Source organism: Ranitomeya variabilis, chromosome 3 (genome assembly GCF_051348905.1).
Source record: "Ranitomeya variabilis isolate aRanVar5 chromosome 3, aRanVar5.hap1, whole genome shotgun sequence".
NCBI lineage: Eukaryota > Metazoa > Chordata > Amphibia > Anura > Dendrobatidae > Ranitomeya > Ranitomeya variabilis.
Genome location: NC_135234.1, coordinates 378,741,029 through 378,767,017, shown reverse-complemented (window position 1 = coordinate 378,767,017; position 25,989 = coordinate 378,741,029). Strand labels below are relative to the sequence as shown.

General features: G+C 49.0%; 1 protein-coding gene across 3 annotated transcripts in view; it reads right to left on the bottom strand.

Annotated features, from left to right (window-relative positions):
* The window catches only part of BSDC1 (BSD domain containing 1), a 71,097-nt gene that overhangs the window by 13,998 nt on the left and 31,110 nt on the right, over positions 1–25,989 (bottom strand). For all 3 annotated transcript variants that reach the window (XM_077296031.1, XM_077296032.1, XM_077296033.1), the window contains exon 8: positions 5,680–5,761. In XM_077296031.1, the coding sequence (XP_077152146.1) occupies positions 5,680–5,761 (82 nt within the window). The remainder of the gene's footprint in view (positions 1–5,679; positions 5,762–25,989) is intronic.

Genomic DNA, 25,989 nt, shown 5'->3' with positions numbered 1-25,989 from the left:
AAAGTACAACTGTAGAATAAAAAAGGATGTACCATATATATTCGTGTATAAGCTGAGTTTTTCAGCACATTTTTTTGTGCTTAAAGTGCCCCCCCCTTCGGCTTATACACAAGACATTGTCCCAGTTTACGGAGGGGGAGCGGCGGAGCAGAGGGGGGAACAGGAGGCAAGAGTCTGCTGCAGCTAAAGCCTGTGCCTGCTGCTAAAGAAAAATGAGTACTCACTGCCCTGGCAATGAATATTCATTTCTCCAATAGCGCGCGCACAGTTACAGCCACCGGCTTCCAGCAGCTACCGGGCTCTCACGGGTGCCCGCTCATTAAGGTAATGAATATTAATAATAATAATGATAATAATAACAACCTCTCTCCACTCCCATAGGCGTAGAGAAAGGTGAATATTCATCACCTTAATGAGCGAGGACACGTAATCGCTCGGCCACAGGAGCTGCTGGCACACCGGAACAAGATGCTGCGAGGGAGCGCAGGGAAGGCAAGTAGGATTTTTTCTTTATGCTTTTCTCATGGGAGCTATACATACAAGGATGGGGATGAGGAACAAGGATGGGAATAAGGAGCCTTGCAGACAAGGATGGGAATAAGGAGCCTTGCAGACAAAGATGGGAATAAGAAGCCATGCAGACAAAGGATGGGAATAAGAAGCCATGCAGACAAAGGATGGGAATAAGAAGCCATGCATACAAGGATGGGGATAAGGAGCCATGCAGACAAGGATGGGAATAAGGAACCATGCACACCAGAATAGGGATTAGGGGACAATGCATACCCGGCTTATACTTGAGTCAATAAGTTTTCACAGTATTTCAAGGCAAAATTAGGTGCACTGGCTTATACTCGGATCGACTTATACATGGAGTATATCTTTTTAAGCAAATCATATGAGAGTTCATCCCATGATACCTGTTAAGATGCCAAACTTTTGTGAAACAAGTTAGGATGGTAACATTACTCATGTACCTTTTAATTCCTTTAGCAGGGAATGCTTCCTCCAATGTCATAACTACTGGAATTCCTTGGGTATAGTCTATAGGAGTTATTTATTGTATTTCACCAACGCTCGATATATTATACTAGCTATTGAACCCGTTCTACGCCCGGGTGGCGAGCATTTATATTGGTATATGGTCTCCATCCTGGTATGTGCTGCTCCCATCTTGCTCTCCCATCCTGTCATGTGCTGCTCCATCCTGCGCCCCCATCCTGTCATGTGCTGCTCCACCGTGTCATGTGCTGCTCCATCCTGCATCCCCATCCTGTCATGTGCTGCTCCACCGTGTCATGTGCTGCTCCATCCTGCGCCCCATCCTGTCATGTGCTGCTCCACCGTGTCATGTGCTGCTCCATCCTGCATCCCCATCCTGTCATGTGCTCCCATCCTGCGCCCCCATCCTATCACGTGCTGCTCCATCCTGCGCCCCCATCATTGCGGGCGGCTGTGCAGAGTGCGGGCGGCTGTGCTGAGTGCGGGCGGCTGTGCTGAGTGCGGGCGGCTGTGCTGAGTGCGGGCGGCTGTGCTGAGTGCGGGCGGCTGTGCTGAGTGCGGGCGGCTGTGCTGAGTGCGGGCGGCTGTGCTGAGTGCGGGCGGCTGTGCTGAGTGCGGGCGGCTGTGCTGAGTGCGGGCGGCTGTGCTGAGTGCGGGCGGCTGTGCGTGGCGCTGCTGGGTGCGGGCGGCTGTGCTGGGTGCGGGCGGCTGTGCTGGGTGCAGCGGCTGTGTGTGGCTGTGGGCGGCGGCTGTGGGCGGCTGTGCTGGGTGCGGCGGCTGTGCTGGGTGCGGCGGCTGTGCTGGGTGCGGCGGCTGTGCTGGGTGCGGCGGCTGTGCTGGGTGCGGCGGCTGTGCTGGGTGCGGCGGCTGTGCTGGGTGCGGCGGCTGTGCTGGGTGCGGCGGCTGTGCTGGGTGCGGCGGCTGTGCTGGGTGCGGCGGCTGTGCTGGGTGCGGCGGCTGTGGGTGGCTGTGCGTGGCTCTAGGCGGCTGTGCGTGGCTGTGGGCGGCTGTGCGTGGCTGTGCTGGGTGCGGCGGCTGTGGACGGCTGTGCTGGGTGCGGTGGCTGTGCTGGGTGCGGCGGCTGTGCTGGGTGCGGCGGCTGTGCGTGGCTGTGCTGGGTGCGGCGGCTGTGCTGGGTGCGGCGGCTGTGCTGGGTGCGGCGGCTGTGCGTGGCTGTAGGCGGCTGTGCGTGGCTGTAGGCGGCTGTGCGTGGCTGTAGGCGGCTGTGCGTGGCTGTAGGCGGCTGTGCGTGGCTGTGGGCGGCTGTGCTGGGTGCGGTGGCTGTGCTGAGTGCGGGCGGCTGTATGTGGCGCGGCTGTGCGTGGCTGTGCTGGGTGCGGGCGGCTGTGGGTGGCTGTGCTGGGTGCGGCGGCTGTGGACGGCTGTGCTGGGTGCGGCGGCTGTGCTGGGTGCGGCGGCTGTGCGTGGCTGTAGGCGGCTGTGCGTGGCTGTAGGCGGCTGTGCGTGGCTGTAGGCGGCTGTGCGTGGCTGTAGGCGGCTGTGCGTGGCTGTAGGCGGCTGTGCGTGGCTGTGCTGGGTGCGGCGGCTGTGGACGGCTGTGCTGGGTGCGGTGGCTGTGCTGGGTGCGGCGGCTGTGTGTGGCTGTGGGCGGCTGTGCGTAGCTGTGGGCGGCTGTGTGTGGCTGTGCTGGGTGCGGTGGCTGTGGTGGGTGCGGCGGCTGTGGGTGGCTGTGCTGGGTGCGGCGGCTGTACTGGGTGCGGCGGCTGTGGGCGGCTGTGTGTGGCTGTGGGCGGCTGTGCGTGGCTGTGGGCGGCTGTGCTGGGTGCGGCAGCTGTGGACGGCTGTGCTGAGTGCGGCGGCTGTGCTGGGTGCGGCGGCTGTGGGCGGCTGTGCGTGGCTGTGCTGGGTGCGGCGGCTGTGCTGGGTGCGGCGGCTGTGCGTGGCTGTGGGCGGCTGTGCTGGGTGCGGCGGCTGTGCTGAGTGCGGGCGGCTGTGCTGAGTGCGGGCGGCTGTGCTGAGTGCGGGCGGCTGTGCTGAGTGCGGGCGGCTGTGCTGAGTGCGGGCGGCTGTGCTGAGTGCGGGCGGCTGTGCTGAGTGCGGGCGGCTGTGCTGAGTGCGGGCGGCTGTGCTGAGTGCGGGCGGCTGTGCGTGGCGCTGCTGGGTGCGGGCGGCTGTGCTGGGTGCGGGCGGCTGTGCTGGGTGCAGCGGCTGTGTGTGGCTGTGGGCGGCGGCTGTGGGCGGCTGTGCTGGGTGCGGCGGCTGTGCTGGGTGCGGCGGCTGTGCTGGGTGCGGCGGCTGTGCTGGGTGCGGCGGCTGTGCTGGGTGCGGCGGCTGTGCTGGGTGCGGCGGCTGTGCTGGGTGCGGCGGCTGTGCTGGGTGCGGCGGCTGTGCTGGGTGCGGCGGCTGTGCTGGGTGCGGCGGCTGTGGGTGGCTGTGCGTGGCTCTAGGCGGCTGTGCGTGGCTGTGGGCGGCTGTGCGTGGCTGTGCTGGGTGCGGCGGCTGTGGACGGCTGTGCTGGGTGCGGTGGCTGTGCTGGGTGCGGCGGCTGTGCTGGGTGCGGCGGCTGTGCGTGGCTGTGCTGGGTGCGGCGGCTGTTCTGGGTGCGGCGGCTGTGCTGGGTGCGGCGGCTGTGCGTGGCTGTAGGCGGCTGTGCGTGGCTGTGGGCGGCTGTGCTGGGTGCGGTGGCTGTGCTGAGTGCGGGCGGCTGTATGTGGCGCGGCTGTGCGTGGCTGTGCTGGGTGCGGGCGGCTGTGGGTGGCTGTGCTGGGTGCGGCGGCTGTGGACGGCTGTGCTGGGTGCGGCGGCTGTGCTGGGTGCGGCGGCTGTGCTGTGCGTGGCGGCTGTGCGTGGCTGTAGGCGGCTGTGCGTGGCTGTAGGCGGCTGTGCGTGGCTGTAGGCGGCTGTGCGTGGCTGTGCTGGGTGCGGCGGCTGTGGACGGCTGTGCTGGGTGCGGTGGCTGTGCTGGGTGCGGCGGCTGTGTGTGGCTGTGCGTAGCTGTGGGCGGCTGTGTGTGGCTGTGCTGGGTGCGGTGACTGTGGTGGGTGCGGCGGCTGTGGGTGGCTGTGCTGGGTGCGGCGGCTGTACTGGGTGCGGCGGCTGTGGGCGGCTGTGTGTGGCTGTGGGCGGCTGTGCGTGGCTGTGCTGGGTGCGGCGGCTGTGGACAGCTGTGCTGAGTGCGGCGGCTGTGCTGGGTGCGGCGGCTGTGGGTGGCTGTGCTGGGTGCGGCGGCTGTGCTGGGTGCGGCGGCTGTGCGTGGCTGTGGGCGGCTGTGCTGGGTGCGGCGGCTGTGCTGGGTGCGGCGGCTGTGCTTGGCTGTGCTGGGTGCGGCGGCTGTGCTGGGTGCGGTGGCTGTGCGTGGCTGTAGGCGCCTGTGCGTGGCTGTGGGCGGCTGTGCGTGGCTGTAGGCGGCTGTGCTGGGTGCGGCGGCTGTGCGTGGCTGTGCTGGGTGCGGTGGCTGTGGTGGGTGCGGCGGCTGTGGGTGGCTGTGCTGGGTGCGGCGGCTGTGGGCAGCTGTGTGTGCCTGTGGGCGGCTGTACGTGGCTGTGCTGGGTGCGGCGGCTGTGCGTGGCTGTGGTGGGTGCGGTGGCTGTGGACGTAAGTGGCGTAAGTGACAAATAGCTGTGGCATGAAGTGCCACAGCCTCATGGCACAGCAATTTGTTACTTGCGGAGGGTGAGTATACTTACCTGTCCCGTTCCACCGACGCCATTCCGGGCCATGAATATCCCCCTGCTCCCGGAATCGGCGCCTGCGCAGTCCGCGCTTTCCGGCGCCATTTTCTTGAAGACACATTGCAGTGTGTCTTCAAGAAAATGGCGCCGGAAAGCGCGGACTGCGCAGGCGCCTTTTCCGGCACCAGGAGGACAGATCTTCTGTGTCCTCCTGGTGCCGGAAAAGGCGCCTGCGCAGTCCACGCTTTCCGGCGCCATTTTCTTGAAGACACACTGCAATGTGTCTTCAAGAAAATGGCGCCGGAAAGCGCGGACTGCGCAGGCGCCGATTCCGGGAGCAGGGGGATATTCATGGCCCGGAATGGCGTCGGTGGAACGGGACAGGTAAGTATACTCACCCTCCGCCTCCTGGCTCGTCCCTGTTTCTCTGTTGGAGATCGCGGTGTGCGTTCAGCGCTTACGCATACCGCGATCTCCTGGGAGCGTCGCTCTGTGGGGTCCAGACTGCGCCGGCGCTTGCGCAGTCTATAAAGGCTTCGGACAGAGTGACGCTCCCAGCGTTATATTATAGATAGGAGGCCTACCTAGGCACAGCACTATAGAGCACTTTATGTATTACTACACTTGCATGTGGCTGGTTTGTAATTTAGTATACCTATTTAGGTGTAATATTAGGTTAAATCAATTTCTATATTATTCCTACTATTATAAAAAAAACCATTGGTCTTGGTTACCCATCTCCTATACTTATTATGGTTTAAATCCTTGGCAGTTGTCCTCCGATTTCTCATTACCTGTGGTGTTTCATTCTTTTCTATGGTCTTAAACTGTGTTGTCTGTATGTATTAAAATTGTAGAATTATTTTATATGGCTTGTATTGTTTCTTATTTTGGGGTTTCAACTCAAATTGAGGAAAAAAGGCCATCACGGAGGGCTTTCGATAAATGAACCAATGGGACGCATCTAGCCATCTAAGCGGTTTAGATTTATAGAGAGAAACACATAAAACTATTGATTAATAGTGTAGATAAGAAATGTGCTCACCTTCTTCCTCTTCCCATCTTGGATCTTCAAAATGAACACTCTGCTCTGCTCTCTGTTTCAGAGCATCCCTCCGAGCTTCTTCCTAAAAACAAACCCATTGTCAAATCTTTCTGTTACATACAAAGTGACACATGAAAACCATACAGTGAGACAAGATCCTTGCATACTACCACGTCCACAAGACAAAGTTGTTAAGCTAGTGGTAAAGTATTGATTCAAATAAAGAATATCATGGGCTCATCAAAATCTGAATGAAAAATCCACCAATGTGGTCTGGTATTTGAGTAGTCCGCTCCAAATAACTGTTAGTTAAAGGGAAAATATCAGAAAATGACCTATTGTTTAAATCAGGTTTTTGTGGGAAATGCATTTTTCTTTTTCAGATCACAATCTTAATTAAAAAAAATAATAAAGTAATCTTGCAATTTTTACAGTGGCCACTGGGGCTTTTTCACAAATTCCATCCTGTTGGGAAATTTTCAGTTAGGCTTTTTATCATCAGAGGCAGGTTTACAATGATAACCATATGTATAGAGGTGTTGCCTATGTTTCTTGGGAGGAGGGGAGGAAAAAAAAAAGAAAACTCACCCGGGGTTGAAGTGGTTAAAATAGGTTATTAATATCAGATCGGTGGGAACCTCCACCAATCAGCTGTTTCGGCAGCAGCTAGATGTTAAGACTTAAAGGGCCACTGTCACCCCCTCCAGCCGTTATAAACTAAAAGAGCCACCTTGTGCAGCAGTAATGCTGCAGCCTAACAAGGTGGCTCTTTTAGTTTTTGATTCAGTTATTCCCTCAATAAAGCGTTTTAAAATTTGCCCTAAATACCTGTCCTTAGACCTGGAGGCGGTCCGAAGCCTCCTCTGTGAATCTCCCAACGGCCGTCACTCATCTCTTCTGGGGATGTGGTCGCCGCCCCCTTCGCGCTGTTTCTTCTTAAATCCGGCGCCTGCGCTGTGCGTGCCTGCCTGGTGCAGGCGCAGTCTTCATTGTCCTTCATAGCTCAGATCCAGGGTGCCTGACTGCGCCTGTGCGGGCAGTGCGGCCACCCTGTTACTGAATCCCCGCCCCGCACTGTGTTATTCATTATGCACAGTGCGGGGCTGGGGTTCCTGGGCATGCGCACTGCGCTGTTCAGACGCTCCCCCAGCTCAGACGCTCCCCCAGCTCCCCCGCCTTCCAGCGTTATTTGCGGCTGCTTCATTCCAAACGCTGGCAAGGAAACCTGTATATTCCGGCAACGCTGGAAGGCGGGGGACCGGGGGAGCGTCTGAACAGCGCAGTGCGCATGCCCAGGAATACCAGCCCCGCACTGTGCATAATGAATAACACAGTGCAGGGCGGGGATTCAGTAACAGGGTGGCCGCACTGCCCGCACAGGTGCAGTCAGGGACCCTGGATCTGAGCTATGAAGGACAATGAAGACTGCGCCTGCCCCAGGCAGGCACGCACAGCGCAGGCGCCGGATTTAAGAAGAAACAGCGGGAAGGGGGCGGCGACCACATCCCCAGAAGAGAAGAGTGACGGCCGTTGGGAGATTCACAGAGGAGGCTTCGGACCGCCTCCAGGTCTAAGGACAGGTATTTAGGGCAAATTTTAAAACGCTTTATTGAGGGAATAACTGAATCAAAAACTAAAAGAGCCACCTTGTTAGACTGCAGCATTACTGCTGCACAAGGTGGCTCTTTTAGTTTATAACGGCTGGAGGGGGTGACTGTGGCCCTTTAATGGAGGTGCACCGTGTTTCATGTGCAGTGGGCGCTGCCCAGTACTGAACTTCAGCTCCTGTTTATCTGTAGCACCCGGCCACTACATATTGAGCAGAGCTTTACAGTCCCATTCAAACATTACATCTGGCCAGCACCAAAGCTAATGCCATACAATTGGTGGGGGTGCAGGGTTGACCAAAACCTCCCCAACTCCCAATTTTTTTTTATTTTTAAGAAGCAAAGAGGCTCACCTGGATCCCCGAGTACCTGCTTATACAAGTTCTTTAATTTTATAATGTAGTGTGTCCAGTGTTGGACTGCACTGCCAAGGGCCCACAAGTAACCAACTCCAGGGTCCCACTTTTCAGCTACATGCAAATATGACATTATCCTCAATTCTATAGCAATGATCTGGCTAGATTGTTAAATGAAGAGGATGCTGCCTTTGTCTGCATATAGTGATTCAACTATATAGTGCCAAATACTACTCATAGAGGGCGGTGGCCCATAGGAGGTGGTTATGCTAATTTGACGATCTATAAACATTTGTTGTTTTTTTGTATTATATATTTTTTTACTAATAAGGTCAAATGGTAAATCTTGGGATGTTCATTGGTACTGTGTTTGTTTTTTGTTTTTTTTATATACGGTATGTTTTCGGCACATGCAGCCGAAACGCGTGTGGGGGTTGTGGCACCGCAGGCCTGGGGTAATTATTGCATTTTTATACTAGCTACCCCTGCATCTTTTTTGTTATCTTGGTGCAATTCACCAGTCATTTATATCTATTATAGCACAGTTCACTACCTATTTATAATGTCACTTGATGCATGAAGTAGTATGTTGTATTGATTTTTACTCTCTTGCCTCTGATCTGCGGTGCCATTTTTTGGGTATTGTTCACCATCTCATCTATTTACTTTATGCATGTATATGTTTTAATTAATTGATCCATAAAAATATACCCTTTTATTAATCCTTAGTTCTGCATGTGCAATTTTCTTGGTATAGGTTATTAGTCTTCTTTGCACGGAACTTCCTTTTTTCTAATTTCCGGTATGGGCACAGGTGTTTTGATTACATAAAACTGTGCATTGTTTGTCTAATCTGTTTTACACTTATGTACTAGGTAGCTTTTGCAACATCTCTTTTTTTAATATTTTAAGATTATTTCTAGCTGACAAATAGATCAATAGCTAGGAGGGTGATTTTGAGGTTTGAAATATGTACATGCACCCAAGACATGGGTCTCTGTTTGGAATCCATAATTATGTTGTGAAGACATTGGTTGAGCTCATTCATTACTTTTGAGGCAGCAGTTCGGATGTCGGTGACTTACTTTTTAATGACGTTTGTTCCGTTCTTGTTCTGCAATGCCAGTGGTGTTAGATATGCCCTTAAAGAAGATCTCCCATGAAAATAGTAATCCTCTAAATATATTGCGGCCATCATAATATATAGCACTGTGTACTTACGTACAACTGCTGATTTAGCCTTTCTACCCAACTAATTCTTCTCATTTCTCTGCTCTATGTAGAAAAAGGAAGTCTCTTGTCCCTGCATTTATCATTCCCCTCTTCAACTCCTGACCAAACTATTCCATTCCTCCCTCTGCCAGAGAGACTTTTGCAGTGACTGATTAGTTCCACAGGGAAAATTGACCTCCTGTTCCTACATAGAGCTTAGAAAGATTCAGCTCGTCAATTTCTAATTATATGATGTCAAAGACCTAACAGAAAAGAGAAGAATTAGCTGGGTAGAAAGACAAAATGGGCAATTGTAAGTACACAGTGCTGTATAATATGTTGATTTCAGTATATTAAGAGGAGAAAACTGTTGATGGGAGAGATTTTTTAACAGTTATGTTGTATGGTGGGTGATTTGTAACTTACTTGTGACACTTGATTAATTACCAATCATGTGTATTAGTTAGTAATAACTAGAGATAGGTGAATCTGTTTGGATCCCTCCTTATACGGCAAGCTATAGCGCTTACAGAATAAGCTGCAGAGGGAACCTGGATACATGGAGCGCCGGCTGATCAGTTGTTCAGCTCCGCAGCTGCATGTGTCGCGGCTGTGTGACAGGCACAGCACATGCTTGGAGAGCACGTTTGTTGGGCAATGTTGCTCAACACTAGTAATAACAGGATTAGCAAATGCTTGTATTCACTTAGAAACTCAGAACCTTTGTGCCTGTGTATGCATTTAGTCACTTTCATGATTGTATCATAATCTGCATTCCTTTCTGCTGGATGTTTATTTTATTTTTTCCTCATAGTCATGTGCTTGTGGTTTCTTGGCTGTGAGGACGCTTTGCATTCTTTTAGATCCTGCGATATAGTCCAGCTATCTTCAGTCAACTGACGACGGATGCCTGGTGACGGCTGTTACCAACATGCGATTGTACAGCAGTGCTGTATGGACGCCAACGTATGCGCCATATGGAGAAACACAGCTACAATCTTATGCTAAATGTGCTATTTTGACTGATTACTATATCAATGTATGTGGATTGCTGTAGTTAGATTTCTATACCTGTGACTATTTTGTGTTCTGGAAGTCACGTTTTTATGGTATGTTAATTATATGAATGGTTCGTTTCATTCTAATTGTGACACTATTTAAACTTTGTCTATGTACTGTTTTACAAGCTGGATTAAGACCTGTACTAGGTCGAAACACCGCAGCATTATTGGGCGCAATGCATTTTTGTTCTTTTTTTCTACAACCTACTTGGGCGCGATCCAATTTTCTATATTACCGTATGTTTTTTGCCAAATTAGATTCCTTGGTCTATGGATCTAACATCCCTTTAATGGAAGGGTCCTACTGGCTGCTATACATGTGTTAGTTTAAAAAGTAACCACCATTTTATTTTTTCCATAAATCTGTAGTACACGTGAAAATAATATCTTATTACAACAATCCACTTCTTTCTCCTTTTCAATTGATCATTCTCAAAATTCTCAATTCACGGGTAAGATCATTCTTCCGTGAATACGGACTTTCCCATTAGGGAGATAGGAGATAACAGTTGGTGCTCATACAGTTTTATGGAGAACTACATTACAGGTGAACATACAGTAGAATGTCTGTGTCTGCCCTAAACTCCTCACCCTTTCAATAAAATTTTAAAAGCACCAACTGTCTCATGCTGTCTCAGTAAAAGGAAAGTCTGTCATTCAATGGGGGACATGGCCATGCTTTGTTACTAAGTGGACGCATGTGAGCAGAGCACCCGATTCTCTGGACAGATATCCTGCTTTAAAACCCATATTCCCTGTTATTAACTGCACAATACTGGTGGTGGAGGAGGGGAAGAGTCAACAGTGGTGCTGCGTGAGACAGACTTTGATGCCGAGGACCACTGTGCTACTGTCGGGTGGACTTTGGCTCTTGGCGCACTGAGAAGCGAAGGCAGTCGTCTTAGGTGTCCTGTCACAGTGTTGTGAGGGGACATAAGACGGTGTGAAGAGGACAAGGCACCACTTACCCCGGTGGGAAGGGTCCCTGCTGACAAAAAGCTCACCACCTGAGTGTGGAGCCTGCAGGAACTTTCCTGGGTCCTAAAGCCTCCTTTACTTAGATCCTGCAGTCAGCGATTGTGCATATAAGGTGTTTCAGCTCAGGGGAAGAAGTCTTTGGCTATCTGAGTGGCTGGGTCTAAGGTTGAGGTGCTGGGATCACCTGAAGCAATAAGATGGGCCTGGAAGATGGAGGATAGCAGGCTCGGTCCAAAAGGTGGAGCTCGCGCATCTTGCAGGAAGAGGCAAAAAGATGTCTCTGGAGACATAGCGGCCAGGCTGGGAAAGTTTGCCCAAAATGTTCACAGAGTTTCTGGGCGACAGGGGTTAAGGTCCCATCTGCAGGGGCCACATAATATATCACCAACAGGATGAGCTGGTCTACTCTTCCCCAGTGGCAGGAAAATCTAAGGTAAAGGAATGCAATCCTGATGGAGTATCCCTAGGGGAATCACCCTCCCTGGTGGTTGTCTTAAGGACCAAGCCACTTTGTAAGTTAATAACCAGGCCTCTTTTTTTTTTTTTTTAAATCTTATCACTGTCACTTTATGTAGTTATAACTCTGGAACGCTTCAACGGATCCCACCGATTCAGAGATTTTTTTTGTGACATATTGTATTTCATGTTCGTGGTAACATTTGTTCGATTGAACTTGTGTTTATTTATGAAAATGACAAAAATTTCACAATTTTCAAACTTTGAATTCTTATGCCCTTAAACCAGAGAGAGTTCGGTCACACAAAATAGGTGATTAATAACATTTAACACGTCTACTTTATATCCGCACAATTTTTTAGACAATTTTTTTTTGTCCGGAAGATAGAAGGGTTAAAAGTTGATCAGCATTTTCTCATTTTTACAACAGAATTTACAGAACCAATTTATTTATTTATTTTTTTATAGGGACCACATCACGTTTGGAGGCTACATGACAGAAAATACACAAAAGTGACACCATTCTAAAACCTATCCCCCCTCAGGCTGCTCAAAACCACATTCAAGAAGTTTAAACACTTCTGGTGCGTCACAAGAATTAATAGAACATAGAAGGAAAAAATAAATATTTAACTTTTTTTTTCAGAAAAATTTTACTTTAGACCCCAATTTTTTTTTTCACAAGAGTAACAGGAGAAAATGATCTTCAATTTGTTGTGCAATTTCTCCTGAGTATGCCAATACCCCATATGTGCATGAAAACTACTGTTTGGGTGCATGGCAGTGCTTGGAAGGGAAGGAGTACCGTTTGACTTTTTGAATGCCAAAAATGCAGGAATAGAGAGCAAACACAATGCCGAGTTTGGAGAGCCTATGATGGTACCTAAACAATGGAAACCCCACCCAAGTGACCCCATTTTGGAAACTAGACCCCTTAAAGAATGTATCTAGATGTGTGGCAAGTACCTTGAACCCCCAGCATAGAGCTGTGAAAATAAAATAAAAAAATCCCACAAAAATTTTCTTTTAGCCCCCAATTTTTTATTGTCACAAAGGGTAACAGGAGAAAATGGACCTCAAAATTTGAATGTAATTTCTCCCGAGTACGCCGATACCCTATATGTGGTTGAAAACTACTTTTGAGGTACAATGCAAAGTTCAGAAAGGAAGACGCACCATTTTGGAAGTTAGATTATGCTGGAATGGTTTGAGGGTGCCATGTCACATTAGCAGAACCCCTAAAGCGCCAGAACAACAGAACCCCCCGTAAGTGACCACATTTTACAAACTACACCTCTCAATGAATTCATCTAGGGGTGCAGTGAGCATGTTGACACCAAATGTGCTTCACAGAAAATTATACTATTGGGCAGTGAAGAAAGGACAATTACATTTTTACTACTAATATGTTGTTTTAGCCTCAAATTTTTTACTTTTACAAGGGCTAATTGGAAAAAATTTACCTCACAGTTTGTTGTGCAATTTCTCCTGATTGCGTCAATACCCTGCTTGTAATCGGGAACTACTTTTCAGGCACAGTGCAAAACTCAGAAGGGAAGGAGCGCCATACTGTAGCGCAGATTTTATGGTTATGGTTTGGGGGTGATATGACCCACTGGGAGAGCCCATGAGGTGCCAGAACAATAGAATCCCCCATAAGTGACCCTATTTTACAAACTACACTTCTTAATGAATTCATCTAAGCATGCAGTGATCATATTGACACCACAGGGCGTCACAGAATTTTATACTAATGGGCAATAAAGAGAAAATAGAGTGATTTTTGGTACTTACCGTAAAATCTCCTTCTTGGAGCCTTCATTGGGGGACACAGGACAACCATGGGTGTATGCTGCTGCTGCTAGGAGGCTGACACTATGCAAAAAAGGAAAAAGGCGTAGCTCCTCCCCGGCAGTATATACCCACCGACAGGCACCAAGCACCTCAGTTAGTGCAAAAAGCAGTAGGAGAAGCGACAGAACTCATAACAGTAAAAGTACCAACTCAACTAGGGTCTCCAGGCCCCAAACACGGTACCAGAACAAACCAGTAGGGAGGGTGCTGTGTCCCCCAATGAAGGCTCCAAGAAAGAGATTTTACGGTAAGTACCAAAAATCACTCTTTCTTTATCGCTTCATTGGGGGACACAGGACAACCATGGGACGTCCAAAAGTAGTCCCGGAAAAGGGTGGGTAGAAAGGAAAAGAGAAAAGGTCTCAAGCCGGCCGGTGTGCGACCGCCGCCTGCAGTACCTTCCTACCAAGACCTGCATCGGACGAGGCTTGGGTATGAACCCGATAGAACCTCGTAAACGTGTGCAAAGACGACCAGGTTGCGGCCTTGCAAACTTGTAAGGCGGAGGCCTGGTGGCGAACAGCCCAAGAAGCTCCGACAGCTCTGGTGGAGTGAGCTCGCACCCCCGGGGGAGGACGTGCCTCATGAACACGGTACGATTCTGAAATTGCCGAGCGAATCCAGCGCGAAATGGTGGATTTAGACGCTTGAAAGCCCTTCCGACGACCTTCAGAAACGACAAGGAGAGAATCGGATTGACGGAAGGGAGCAGTTCTAGAAAGATAGACCTGAATGGCCCTGACCACGTCAAGCTTGTGAAGGGACTTCTCCAAAGGATGAGCCGGAGAAGGGCAAAATGATGGAAGGACAATGTCTTCGTTGATGTGGAAAGCCGAGACCACCTTGGGAAGGAATTCAGGAACCGGTCGAAGAACGACCTTATCCTGATGAAGAATCAGGAAAGGGGAACGACATGACAGGGCTGCCAACTCGGAGACCCTCCTGATGGATGTAATGGCAATGAGGAAGGAGACCTTCCAAGAGAGAAGGGAAAAGGGCACGTCATGAAGAGGCTCAAAGGGAGCAGCCTGAAGAGCGTCAAGGACCAGGTTAAGGTCCCAAGGTTCCAAGGGAGGACGGAAAGGAGGGGCGATATGCGCAACTCCCAGTAGAAACGTCCGAACCTGGTGAATGGAGGAAAGGTCACTCTGGAAGAGAATCGACAGAGCGGACACTTGTCCCTTGAGTGTGCTGAGGGATAAGCCCGAATCGAGACCAGACTGGAGGAAACCGAGAAGATCCGGAAGAGAAAAGGACATTGGAAAAACTTCATTGGTTTCGCACCAGCGAAAGAACGCTTTCCAGTACCTATGGTAGATACGGGAAGAAGCCGGTTTTCTGGCTCTGATCATGGTCTGTATGACCTGGGAAGAGAGACCAGAGTTTTTCAAGACTGCGGCCTCAACGGCCATGCCATTAAACTCAGCGACTGAGAACTCTGGTGGTAGAGAGGTCCCTGCGAGAGAAGATCTGGCCGATCCGGGAGTCTCCAAGGAGTGCACGCGAGCATGTTTACGAGCTCGGCGTACCACGGCCGCCTTGGCCAGTCCGGCGCTATCAGTATGACTGGAATTCCTTCCAACTTGATCTTCTTTACCACCCTTGGAATCAAGGGGAGGGGTGGGAACAGGTAGGGAAACTGAAACTGGGACCATGGAATTACCAGGGCGTCGTGGCCGACGGCAAGAGGATCCCGGGACCTGGCGACAAACTGAGGGACCTTGTGGTTCATCCGAGACGCCATAAGATCGACGTCTGGCGTACCCCAGCGGAGGCAAATTTGATTGAAGACTGCGGGGTGGAGAGACCACTCGCCCGCTGCTAGGCCCTGGCGACTGAGAAAGTCGGCTGCCCAGTTTTCGACCCCGGGGATATGAACGGCTGATATGGCCGGAACGTGGCGTTCCGCCCACCGAAGAATCTTTGCCACTTCTGCCATTACTTGGCCGCTGCGAGTCCCGCCGTGGTGGTTTAAGTACGCCACGGCCGTGGCGTTGTCTGACTGGATGCGGACAGGAAGATTCGACAGAAGAGTCTGCCAGCGGATTAACGCAAGGAAGATTGCCCTGATCTCCAGAAGGTTGATGGGAAGGAGAGCATCCTGGGTGGTCCAACGGCCCTGAGCCGTGTGTTGTCGGAAGACTGCTCCCCACCCGAGAAGGCTGGCATCGGTGGTGATGACCTGCCACTGAAGGGGAAGAAATGATCTTCCTCTCAGGAGAGAGGAGGACAACGTCCACCAGGTTAGGGACTGACGGACCTGGAGAGGAAGGTGGACGGGACGGTCCAGGGAGTCCAAGGACCTGTTCCAGGTGGATAGCAGGAATAGTTGGAGGGGGCGGGTGTGGAACTGGGCGAAAGGAACAGCCTCCATGGAGGCCACCATCTTTCCCAGGACTCCCATGCAGAAACGAAGTGACTGAGGGGCTGGGCGTTTGAGAAGGCGGACCGCCTTGAGGAGTACTCAGAACTTGTCCTCTGGGAGGGAGACCCGAGCTAAGTTCGTGTCGAACACCATGCCCAGGAAGGACAGTCGTTGGGATGGAATCAGAGAGGACTTGGTCCGGTTGATAATCCAGCCGAGACGGGTCAGGGTGTCCAGGGAGACCTGGAGACTGTGGGCACAGTCTAGACGAGAGGACCCCTTGATCAACAGATCGTCCAGGTAGGGGATAACGAGGATTCCCCTGGAACGAAGGAGGGCCATGACCGCCGCCATGATTTTGGTGAAGACCCTGGGGGCAGACGCTAAACCGAAGGGGAGAGCCGTGAACTGGTAGTGATTGTCCCCGACAGCAAACCGAAGGAATCTCTGATGCCGTACGCAGATGGGGACATGAAGGTACGCATCTTGGATGTCGACAGAGCAGAGGAACTCCCCGGGTTCCATGGCGGCGATCACTGACCGCAGGGATTCCATTCTGAAGTGGCGAGGTCGGACGTGGCGGTTCAGAAGCTTCAAATCCAGGATAGGGCGAAGAGACCCATCCTTCTTTGGGACTACAAAAAGGTTCGAGTAGAACCCACAAAAAGGGTCTTTGGAAGGAACGGGAATTATGACTCCGGCGGCGACCAGAGACGTTACGGCTTGAAGCAAGCCAGGTAAATGGGACGGTTGCTTTGGGGGGGTGAGAGAAAGAAGCGATTTTCCGGGAGGGTAGAAAATTCGATCTTGTACCCGGAGGTGATAATCTCTCTGACCCAGGCGTCGCTGATCACTGACAGCCAGGTGTCTTTGAAGAGAAGAAGCCTAACTCCCACCCTGGAAAGACTCCCAGGTGGGGGTGACCCGTCACTTGGAACGGTATCTGTTGGAACGAGGTCCGGAAGACATGGGAGGTGGAGCCCTGGATCTCCACATGGGAGCTGGCTTGTAAGAGGGTTTTCTACGTTCACTGAGGCTGCAAACGGATGAAAGGGGCGAAATGTTCGAGGAGCCTTTGGGTTAAAGAAGCGTTTTGGCTTGGACTGGGGGAGAGAGGTACTCTTGCCCCCAGTCGCGTCTGAGATAATTTGATCCAGACGAGCGCCAAAAAGCCTGGAACCTTGAAACGCCAAGTTGGTGAGAGACTTTTTGGAAGTAGCATCTGCATTCCATGCTTTGAGCCAAAGAATGCGGCGCATAGCGACAATGTTGCTGCTTGCCCTGGCTGAACAGGCTGCTGCATCTAAGGAGGCAGTAAGAAGGTATTTCCCTGCGTGGTTAATCTGGTCGGCGAGGTCAGCCAGCTCGGTAGGGGAGGCCGAAGCCAAAATGCCTCGGCGGAGAATCTTGGCCCAGGCAGATATGGCCTTAGCCACCCATGTGGAAGCAAAGCTGGGGCAGAGGGAAGCACCCGTTGCCTCAAAAGCTGATTTGGCCAACGCCTCAATTTGTCTGTCCGATGCGTCCTTAAGTGACGCGCCGTTCGGTAAGGAGAGAACAGTCTTGGAGGAAAGACGGGAGATCGGTGGATCGACCTTGGGAGATTCAGCCCACTTGGAGAGAAGATCGGCGCTAAAGGGATAGAGCACGTCCACATGTTTTCTACCCGAAAAACGTTTTTCAGGATATTCCCAGTGTTTAGACAGGGTAGACTCAAACTCCTCATGGGTAGGAAAGGAGCAAGAGGGACGCTTCACCAGCTTAAAGGAGACAGAGGAATCCTGGGGGGAAACCTCGTCTTGTTTTAGTTTGAGGGTTAGCGATATAGCCGAAATAAGACTATCTACGACAGCCTGCATGCTAGAAGTCTCGTCTGAATCGGAGTCAGAACCGGACTGGGAATCCACATCAGACCCAATGTCCTCCTCCGAAGAGGGGAATTGGGAGGAGGAGAGCAGCTTGAGCGCTGTGGAGGGACCTGGAGAACCAGACGAAGAGCCAGACAGAGTCCTCTTTCTAGAGCGGTTGGCTGATTTGTCTCCCTGTGGTTCAAGGTCAGGTGCGGCCGACTCGCCATGGAAGACGGTCGGAGCGCTGGTGGCTGAAGGCTGTGGAAGACGTTCAAGCGCCTGGACCAGGGACTGAGATACCTTAGTCAAATCAGAGACCGACTGCGAGATAGCAACGGCCCACTTAGGGGGAGGGAGAGCGCCCCCATCCAGAGGGACGATTGGCCTACAGACCACTTTATCTTTCAACGAGCACAGGCGTAGTGAGTTATGGTAGGTTTGGGAAGGAAGGCTCCAGAAGAGTTGGACATAAGGATATTCTGCAGCACTATACTACAGAAAAGGCTAAAGGGCCTACAGTGGTATGGATAATACCAGGGAGGGGCCAATATAGCGTCGCAATCCTACCGCACCGCAGAGCAGAGTTGTCCGTGTCCCCAACACACGATGTCTCCTGTGCACGGAGCTGCTGAAGCAGGAAGTGCCAGCAGAGAAGAAGGGGCGGTGCTGTACTGAGAGGAATAAGCCAAGGCTCCTGATAGGGCCGCACTGAAAGGGAAGGGTGTGCCCAGGATGTAAAAACCCCTCTGAGTGGAGGAGGAAAAGAGTGCCGAAAAAGGAGGGGGGGGTGGCCTATCGGAGGGGGCGTGGCTGGCCGCAGAGGTGAAAGTGAAAGTAAAAACGGCCGTGACTCTGTGTGAAAGCACTGTACATTTAGACAGGGAAATACTACTGCGGGGGAGCGGCTGCTGAAGCGCTGGTACCTGCATGTTCCGGTTCCACAGGTAGAGGGAGAGAGGATCGACCAGGGGCCCGATGAGAGAGGGGTCGCTGGAACAGAATCCTTCGTCCAGAAGACGGCCTCGACCCCAAAGACAAGGGGGAGAGTCACCGCTGGTGACTACCGTCTTCCTCTCAGCCCTCTGGGAGGGTGACAGGGGATAATGTCCTGTTTTATTCTAGTTTAAATTCCTACAGGGTCAATTACTCGCAGGAGGATCTCTTGGTTTGGCCTCCCTTTTGCTGGGGGACAATGATCGGAAATTTCTAGAAAGACCAATTTCATTGGAGGAAGTGCAGCAGGCAGTGGAGAAGATACCCAAAGACAAGGGACCCGGGTCTGATGTCCTTCCAATAGAAATATACAAGCTGTTTAAGGAGGTATTGGGGCAACAATACCTGAATATGATTAATAATGCGTTATCAGGAGGACTTCTGAATTCCCTGTGTGAGGCAATAATTGTGGTTACTTCTCAAGAGGAGAAGTTTTTACTGGTTTCATATAGACCTATTACATTATTGACATCTGACATCAAGGGATACGGGGGTAAGGGAAATCGCTTTGCTTTGCGTCATATCTGCGGGTATTACTTAGCTTCCCAATTTCAGAACTATAGAAGATGGGCTTCGGAGGGGACTCCGGAGGCAGGGTAGATGTTACCAAAACATTTTGTGAGGGGAATAATTTACTAGAAGCTCACAAATTCAAGGGTAACTCGAGATGCCACCCCACCCTCTCACAATTTCATAAAATTTAGTGGACATGTAAAAAATGGTTGGGGATGCAGGACTCCTCAAAGAATACTCCCTGATGGAATAATTCTCACTTCAGGGAACTGCAGCATCTGTAGGGATTTGGGAAATGGAGAAATCATAGGCTTAAATATTTTTATCACTTGTTCTTAGATGGCCATTTTTATTCATTTTACCACCTGAAGCAGAAATTTAACTTGCATTATTCTGACATTTTTAAGTACTTGCAATTAAGACATGCAATAAGGGTTCAGGAAACCACCTATGATCTTAACATTCCCTCTAATGAGTTGTTAGATCTTGTAGTACACGCGAAAACTACTAAGGCAATTATTTCTTTATTACACAACTCATTGCTATTAAAAATTCTGGGTGATCCAATGGCATTAGTCAGGGCTAAGTGGGAGAGGGACGTGAGCAGCATTTCGAATGAAGAGTGGGAGGATGTGCTAGAATCGACAGGATTGCTCTCAGTATCTACGGCGCAGAGAAGTTCCCAAATGTTTCTTATACACAGAGTCTACAGGACTCCAAAAGTATTATATAGATTAGGGCTGATGACTGTTGTCCACGTTGTACAGAGGAGGATGCGGACTTAAAGGGGTTTTCCCACAAACAAAGTTCATTTTAAAGTTGATTTGAATCAACAGATCTTGGAATAATAACTTCCACAATTCGATGTGTTTAACTTAAATGTTCCTGTACTGTCTAATGGCTGTGTCTGACCGTACAGGATCATGGTCTTATTATACCACAGCTCCTGGGAAGGGGAGGAAGCAAGAGTATACAGACAGGACAGCAAAGGATCACAGCTGATTCTTTCTGTGAGGTAAAACAATTCCCTGCATTTTTTTTTTTTTTAACTTTGTTTGTTGAAAATATACATAAGAACAAACACATTTACCATGTCCATAAACAGGAGTACACTTTGTTATTACACTAGTTTACAAAACAACAATGTATGAATTAGTAGTTCATTCTCATGTCTGTCATTAACCGTCCAGCAATGTTACACTGTGGTTATATATTTCACATACATCTAACCACTCATTCTAACTTATTGTCTCAGTATACATTTACTGGATCGCATATAACGTCGACCTCGAAACCTGGAGATCGATAACTATTTACATAACAATAACTAAAAATTTACATTTCTGCTGGAAAAACCGATGCACCTGTAAATGTGGTTTGGGCACATCCTCGCCACGTCAATATTCTTAAGCACTTGTTAGATAGTGAAGGGTGTTGAGTTCCAGAAGTCCCATATTTTATAGAATTTCCCAGGGCACCCTCTATTTTGATAGTCCGTGTTTTTTTACATATGGAATCACTGAATTAACAAGTTCTACCCAGGATCCCAGTGTTGGATGTAAACTACCCATCCATCTCAGAGCAATTAATTCAATAGCAAAAAATAGCATCTCTCTAGGAGAAATATTTTAATATAATGGTCCCAATTATCTTCTTCCACAACCCCAAACAGGCACACCAAGGGATCCAGGGGAATTGGTATTGCTATTTGGGATGACAAGAAGGTGGTAACCTCCTGCCAGAATGTATGTATTACTGGACACCTCCTCATCATGTGTATGAAGTCAGCCTCCAACTCATGACACCTCGGGCATTCCGAGGTCTGAGAACGACCCATTTTTGCTAATTTAGCTGGTGTAAGATATGCTTGATGGATTATATATAATTGGGTCATTTTGTTGTTAGCTGATGGGGAAACCTTGATTGAGGACTCCAGCATCTCCTCCCAGTCCTCCTCCTGAATGTCAGGAAATAAAAAGTTGCCATTTTCCTTTAACCGCCGAAGGAGTAGAGTCCATGTTTGCTGACAGTAGATAGGTGTATAGAGTGGAGATAAGACCTTGTGGTCCCTGTGATTTAAGTATGCCGATCAGTGGGAGAGAAGATATCTGCGTGCCTGTACCTATGTGGGATCGGATCGCTGACCTATGTTGTAGGTACCTGAAGAATTGAGCTCTTGGGACTGCGTACTGAGTCTGTATCTGTTCAAAAGACATTAGATTATTTTGATTATATAAGTCTTTTACTTTCAATACATTTCTGGAGCTCCAGAAAGAAAAGGAGGGATGTTCTTGTAGAGAAGGTAAGAATGTGTTGTGCCAGAGTGGCATCTCTGCCACAACCTCAGTGAAATCAACTACTTTTTTAGCTTGTCTCCAGATTGTGTGGGCAAGCTTAACCCCTTCACCCCCAAGGGTGGTTTGCACGTTAATGACCGGGCCAATTTTTACAATTCTGACCACTGTCCCTTTATGAGGTTATAACTCTGGAACGCTTCAACGGATCTTGGCGATTCTGACATTGTTTTCTCGTGACATATTGTACTTCATGATAGTGGTAAAATTTCTTCGATATAACTTGAGTTTATTTGTGAAAAAAACAAATATTTGGTGAAAATTTTGAAAATTTCGCAATTTTCCAACTTTGAATTTTTATGCCCTTAAATCACAGACATATGTCACCCAAATTACTTAATAAGTAACATTTCCCACATGTCTACTTTACATCAGCACAATTTTGGAACCAAAATTTTTTTTGGTGATGGAGTTATAAGGGTTAAAAGTTGACCAGCAATTTCTCATTTTTACAACACCATTTTTTTTAGGGACCACATCTCATTTGAAGTCATTTTGAGGGGTCTATATGATAGAAAATACCCAAGTGTGACACCATTCTAAAAACTGCACCCCTCAAGGTACTCAAAACCACTTTCAAGAAGTTTATTAACCCTTCAGGTGTTTCACAGGAATTTTTGGAATGTTTAAATAAAAATAAACATTTAACTTTTTTTCACACAAAATTTATTTCAGCTCCAATTTGTTTTATTTTACTAAGGGTAACAGGAGAAAATAGACCCCAAAATTTGTTGTACAATTTTTCCTGAGTACGCTGATACCCCATATGTGGGGGTAAACCACTGTTTGGGCGCATGGCAGAGCTCGGAAGGAAAGGAGCGCCATTTGACTTTTCAATGCAAAATTGACTGGAATTGAGATGGGACGCCATGTTGCATTTGGAGAGCCCCTGATGTGCCTAAACATTGAAACCCCCCACAAGTGACACCATTTTGGAAAGTAGACCCCTAAGGATCTTATCTAGATGTGTGGTGAGCACTTTGACCCAACAAGTGCTTCACAGAAGTTTATAATGCAGAGCCGTAAAAATAAAAAATCATATTTTTTCACAAAAATGATCTTTTCGCCCCCAATTTTTTATTTTCCCAAGGGTAAGAGAAGAAATTGGACCCCAAAAATTGTTGTGCAATTTGTCCTGAGTACGCTGATACCCCATATGTGGGTGTAAACCATTGTTTGGGCGCAGGGCAGAGCTCGGAAGGGAAGGAGCGCCATTTGACTTTTCAATGCAAAATTGACTGGAATTGAGATGGGACGCCATGTTGCATTTGGAGAGCCCCTGATGTGCCTAAACATTGAAACCCCCCACAAGTGACACCAGTTTGGAAAGTAGACCCCCTAAGGATCTTATCTAGATGTGTGTTGAGCACTTCGACCCAACAAGTGCTTCACAGAAGTTTATAATGCAGAGCCGTAAAAATAAAAAATCATATTTTTTCACAAAAATGATCTTTTCGCCCCCAATTTTTTATTTTCCCAAGGGTAAGAGAAGAAATTGGACCCCAAAAATTGTTGTGCAATTTGTCCTGAGTATGCTGATACCCCATATGTGGGTGTAAACCATTGTTTGGGCGCAGGGCAGAGCTCGGAAGGAAAGGAGCGCCATTTGACTTTTCAATGCAAAATTGACTGGAATTGAGATGGGATGCCATGTTGCGTTTGGAGAGCCCCTGATGTGCCTAAACATTGAAACCCCCCACAAGTGACACCATTTTGGAAAGTAGACCCCTTAAGGAACTTATCTAGATGTGTGTTGAGCACTTTGACCCAACAAGTGCTTCACAGAAGTTTATAATGCAGAGCCGTAAAAATAAAAAATCATATTTTTTCACAAAAATGATCTTTTCGCCCCCATTTTTTTATTTCCCCAAGGGTAAGAGAAGAAATTAGACCACAAAAGTTGTTGTGCAATTTGTCCTGAGTACGACGATACCCCATATGTGGGGGTAAACCACTGTTTGGGCGCATAGCAGAGCTCGGAAGGGAAGGAGCGCTATTTTACTTTTCAATGCAAAATTGACTGGAATTAAGATGGGATGCAATGTTGCGTTTGGAGAGCCCCTGATGTGCCTAAACATTAAAAACCCCCACAAGTGACACCATTTTGGAAAGTAGACCCCCTAAGGAACTTATCTAGATGTGTTTTGATAGCTTTGAACCCCCAAGTGTTTCACTACAGTTTATAACGCAGAGCCGTGAAAATAAAAATTCTTTTTTTTTTTTTTCACAAAAATGATTTTTAGCCCCCAGTTTTGTATTTTCACAAGGGTATCAGGATAAATTGGACCCCAAACGTTGTTGTCCAATTTGTCCTGAGTACGCTGATACCCCATATGTGGGGGGGAACCACTGTTTGGGCGCATGACAGAGCTCGGAAGGGAAGAAGCACCATTTGGAATGCAGACTTAAATGGATTGGTCTGCAGGCGTCACGTTGCATTTGCAGAGCCCCTGATGTACCCAAACAGTACAAACCCCCCACAAGTGACCCCATATTGGAAACTAGACCCCCCAAGGAACTTATCTAGATGTGTTGTGAGAACTTTGAACCCCCAAGTGTTTCACTACAGTTTACAACGCAGAGCCGTGAAAATAAAAAATATTTTTTTTCCCACAAAACTTATTTTTTGGCCCCCAGTTTTGTATTTTCCCAAGGGTAGCAGGATAAATTGGACCCCAAAAGATGATGTCCAATTTGTCCTGAGTACGCTGATACCCCATATGTTGGGGTAAACCCCTGTTTGGGCACACGGGAGAGCTCTGGAGGGAAGGAGCACTGTTTTCCTTTTTCAACGCAGAATTGGCTGGAATTCAGATCGGATGCCATGTCCCGTTTGGAGAGCCCCTGATGTGCCTAAACAGTGGAAACCCCCCAATTATAACTGAAACCCTAATCCAAACACACCCCTTACCCTAATCCCAACAGTAACCCTAACCACTCCTCTAACCCAGACACACCCAACCCTATTCCCAACCGTAAATGTAATCCAAACCCTAACCCTATCTTTAGCCCCAACCCTAACTGTAGCCCCAACCCTAGCCCCATCCCTAGCCCTAACCCTAGCAATAACCCTAGCCCTAACACTAGCCGTAACCCTAGCCCTAACCCTAGCCCTAACCCTAGCCCCAACCCTAGCCCTAACCCTAACCCTAACCCTAGCCCCAACCCTAGCCCTAACCCTAGCCCTAACCCTAGCCCTAACCCTTGCCCTAACCCTAACCCTAGCCCTAACCCTAACCCTAATGGGAAAATGGAAATAAATACATTTTTTTATTTTTTTATTTTTCCCTAACTAAGGGGGTGATGAAGGGGGGTTTGATTTACTTTTATAGCGGGTTATTTAGCGGATTTTTATGATTGGCAGCTGTCACACACTGAAAGACGCTTTTCATTGCAAAAAATATTTTTTGCGTTACCACATTTTGAGAGCTGTAATTTTTCCATATTTGAGTCCACAGAGTCATGTGAGATCTTGTTTTTTGTGGGACGAGTTGACGTTTTTATTGGTAACATTTTCGGACACGTGACATTTTTTGATCGCTTTTTATTCCGATTTTTGTGAGGCAGAGTGATCAAAAACCAGCTATTCATGAATTTCTTTTGGGGGAGGCGTTTATACCGTTCCGCGTTTGGTAAAATTGATAAAGCAGTTTTATTCGTCGGGTCAGTACGATTACAGCGATATCTCATTTATATCATTTTTTTTATGTTTTGGCGCTTTTATACGATAAAAACTATTTTATAGAAAAAATAATTATTTTGGTATCGCTTTATTCTCAGGACTATAACTTTTTTATTTTTTTGCTGATGATGCTGTATGGCGGCTCGTTTTTTGCGGGACAAGATGACGTTTTCAGCGGTACCATGGTTATTTATATCAGTCTTTTTGATCGCGTGTTATTCCACTTTTTGTTCGGCGGTATGATAATAAAGCGTTGTTTTTTGCCTCGTTTTTTTTTTTTTTTCTTACGGTGTTTACTGAAGGGGTTAACTAGTGGGGCAGTTTTATAGGTTGGGTCGTTACGGACGCGGCGATACTAAATGTGTGTACTTTTATTGTTTTTTTTATTTTATTTAGCTAAAGAAATGTATTTATGGGAATAATATATATATTTTTTTCTTTATTTAGGATATTTTTTTTATTTATTTTTTTTACACACATGTGGGGAATTTTTTTTTAACTTTGTCCCAGGGGGGGACATCACAGATCATTGATCTGGCAGTGTGCACAGCACTCTGTCAGATCTGCGATCTGCTGTGCAGGGCTGCAGGCTTACCAAGTGTCTGCTCTGAGCAGGCACTCGGTAAGCCACCTCCCTCCCTGCAGGACCCGGATGCCGCGGCCATCTTGGATCCGGGACCTGCGGCGAGGAGGGAGGTAGGAGACCCTCGGAGCAACGCGATCACATCGCGTTGCTCTGGGGGTCTCAGGGAAGCCCGCAGGGAGCCCCCTCCCTGCGCGATGCTTCCCTATACCGCCGGTACACCGCGATCATGTTTGATCGCGGTGTGCCGGGGGTTAATGTGCCGGGGGCAGTCCGTGACCGCTCCTGGCACATAGTGCCGGATGTCAGCTGCGATATGCAGCTGATACCCGGCCGCGATCGGCCGCGCTCCCCCCGTGAGCGCGGCCGATCGCGTATGACGTACTATCCCGTCGGTGGTCATACGGGCCCACCCCACCTCGACGGGATAGTACGTCCGATGTCAG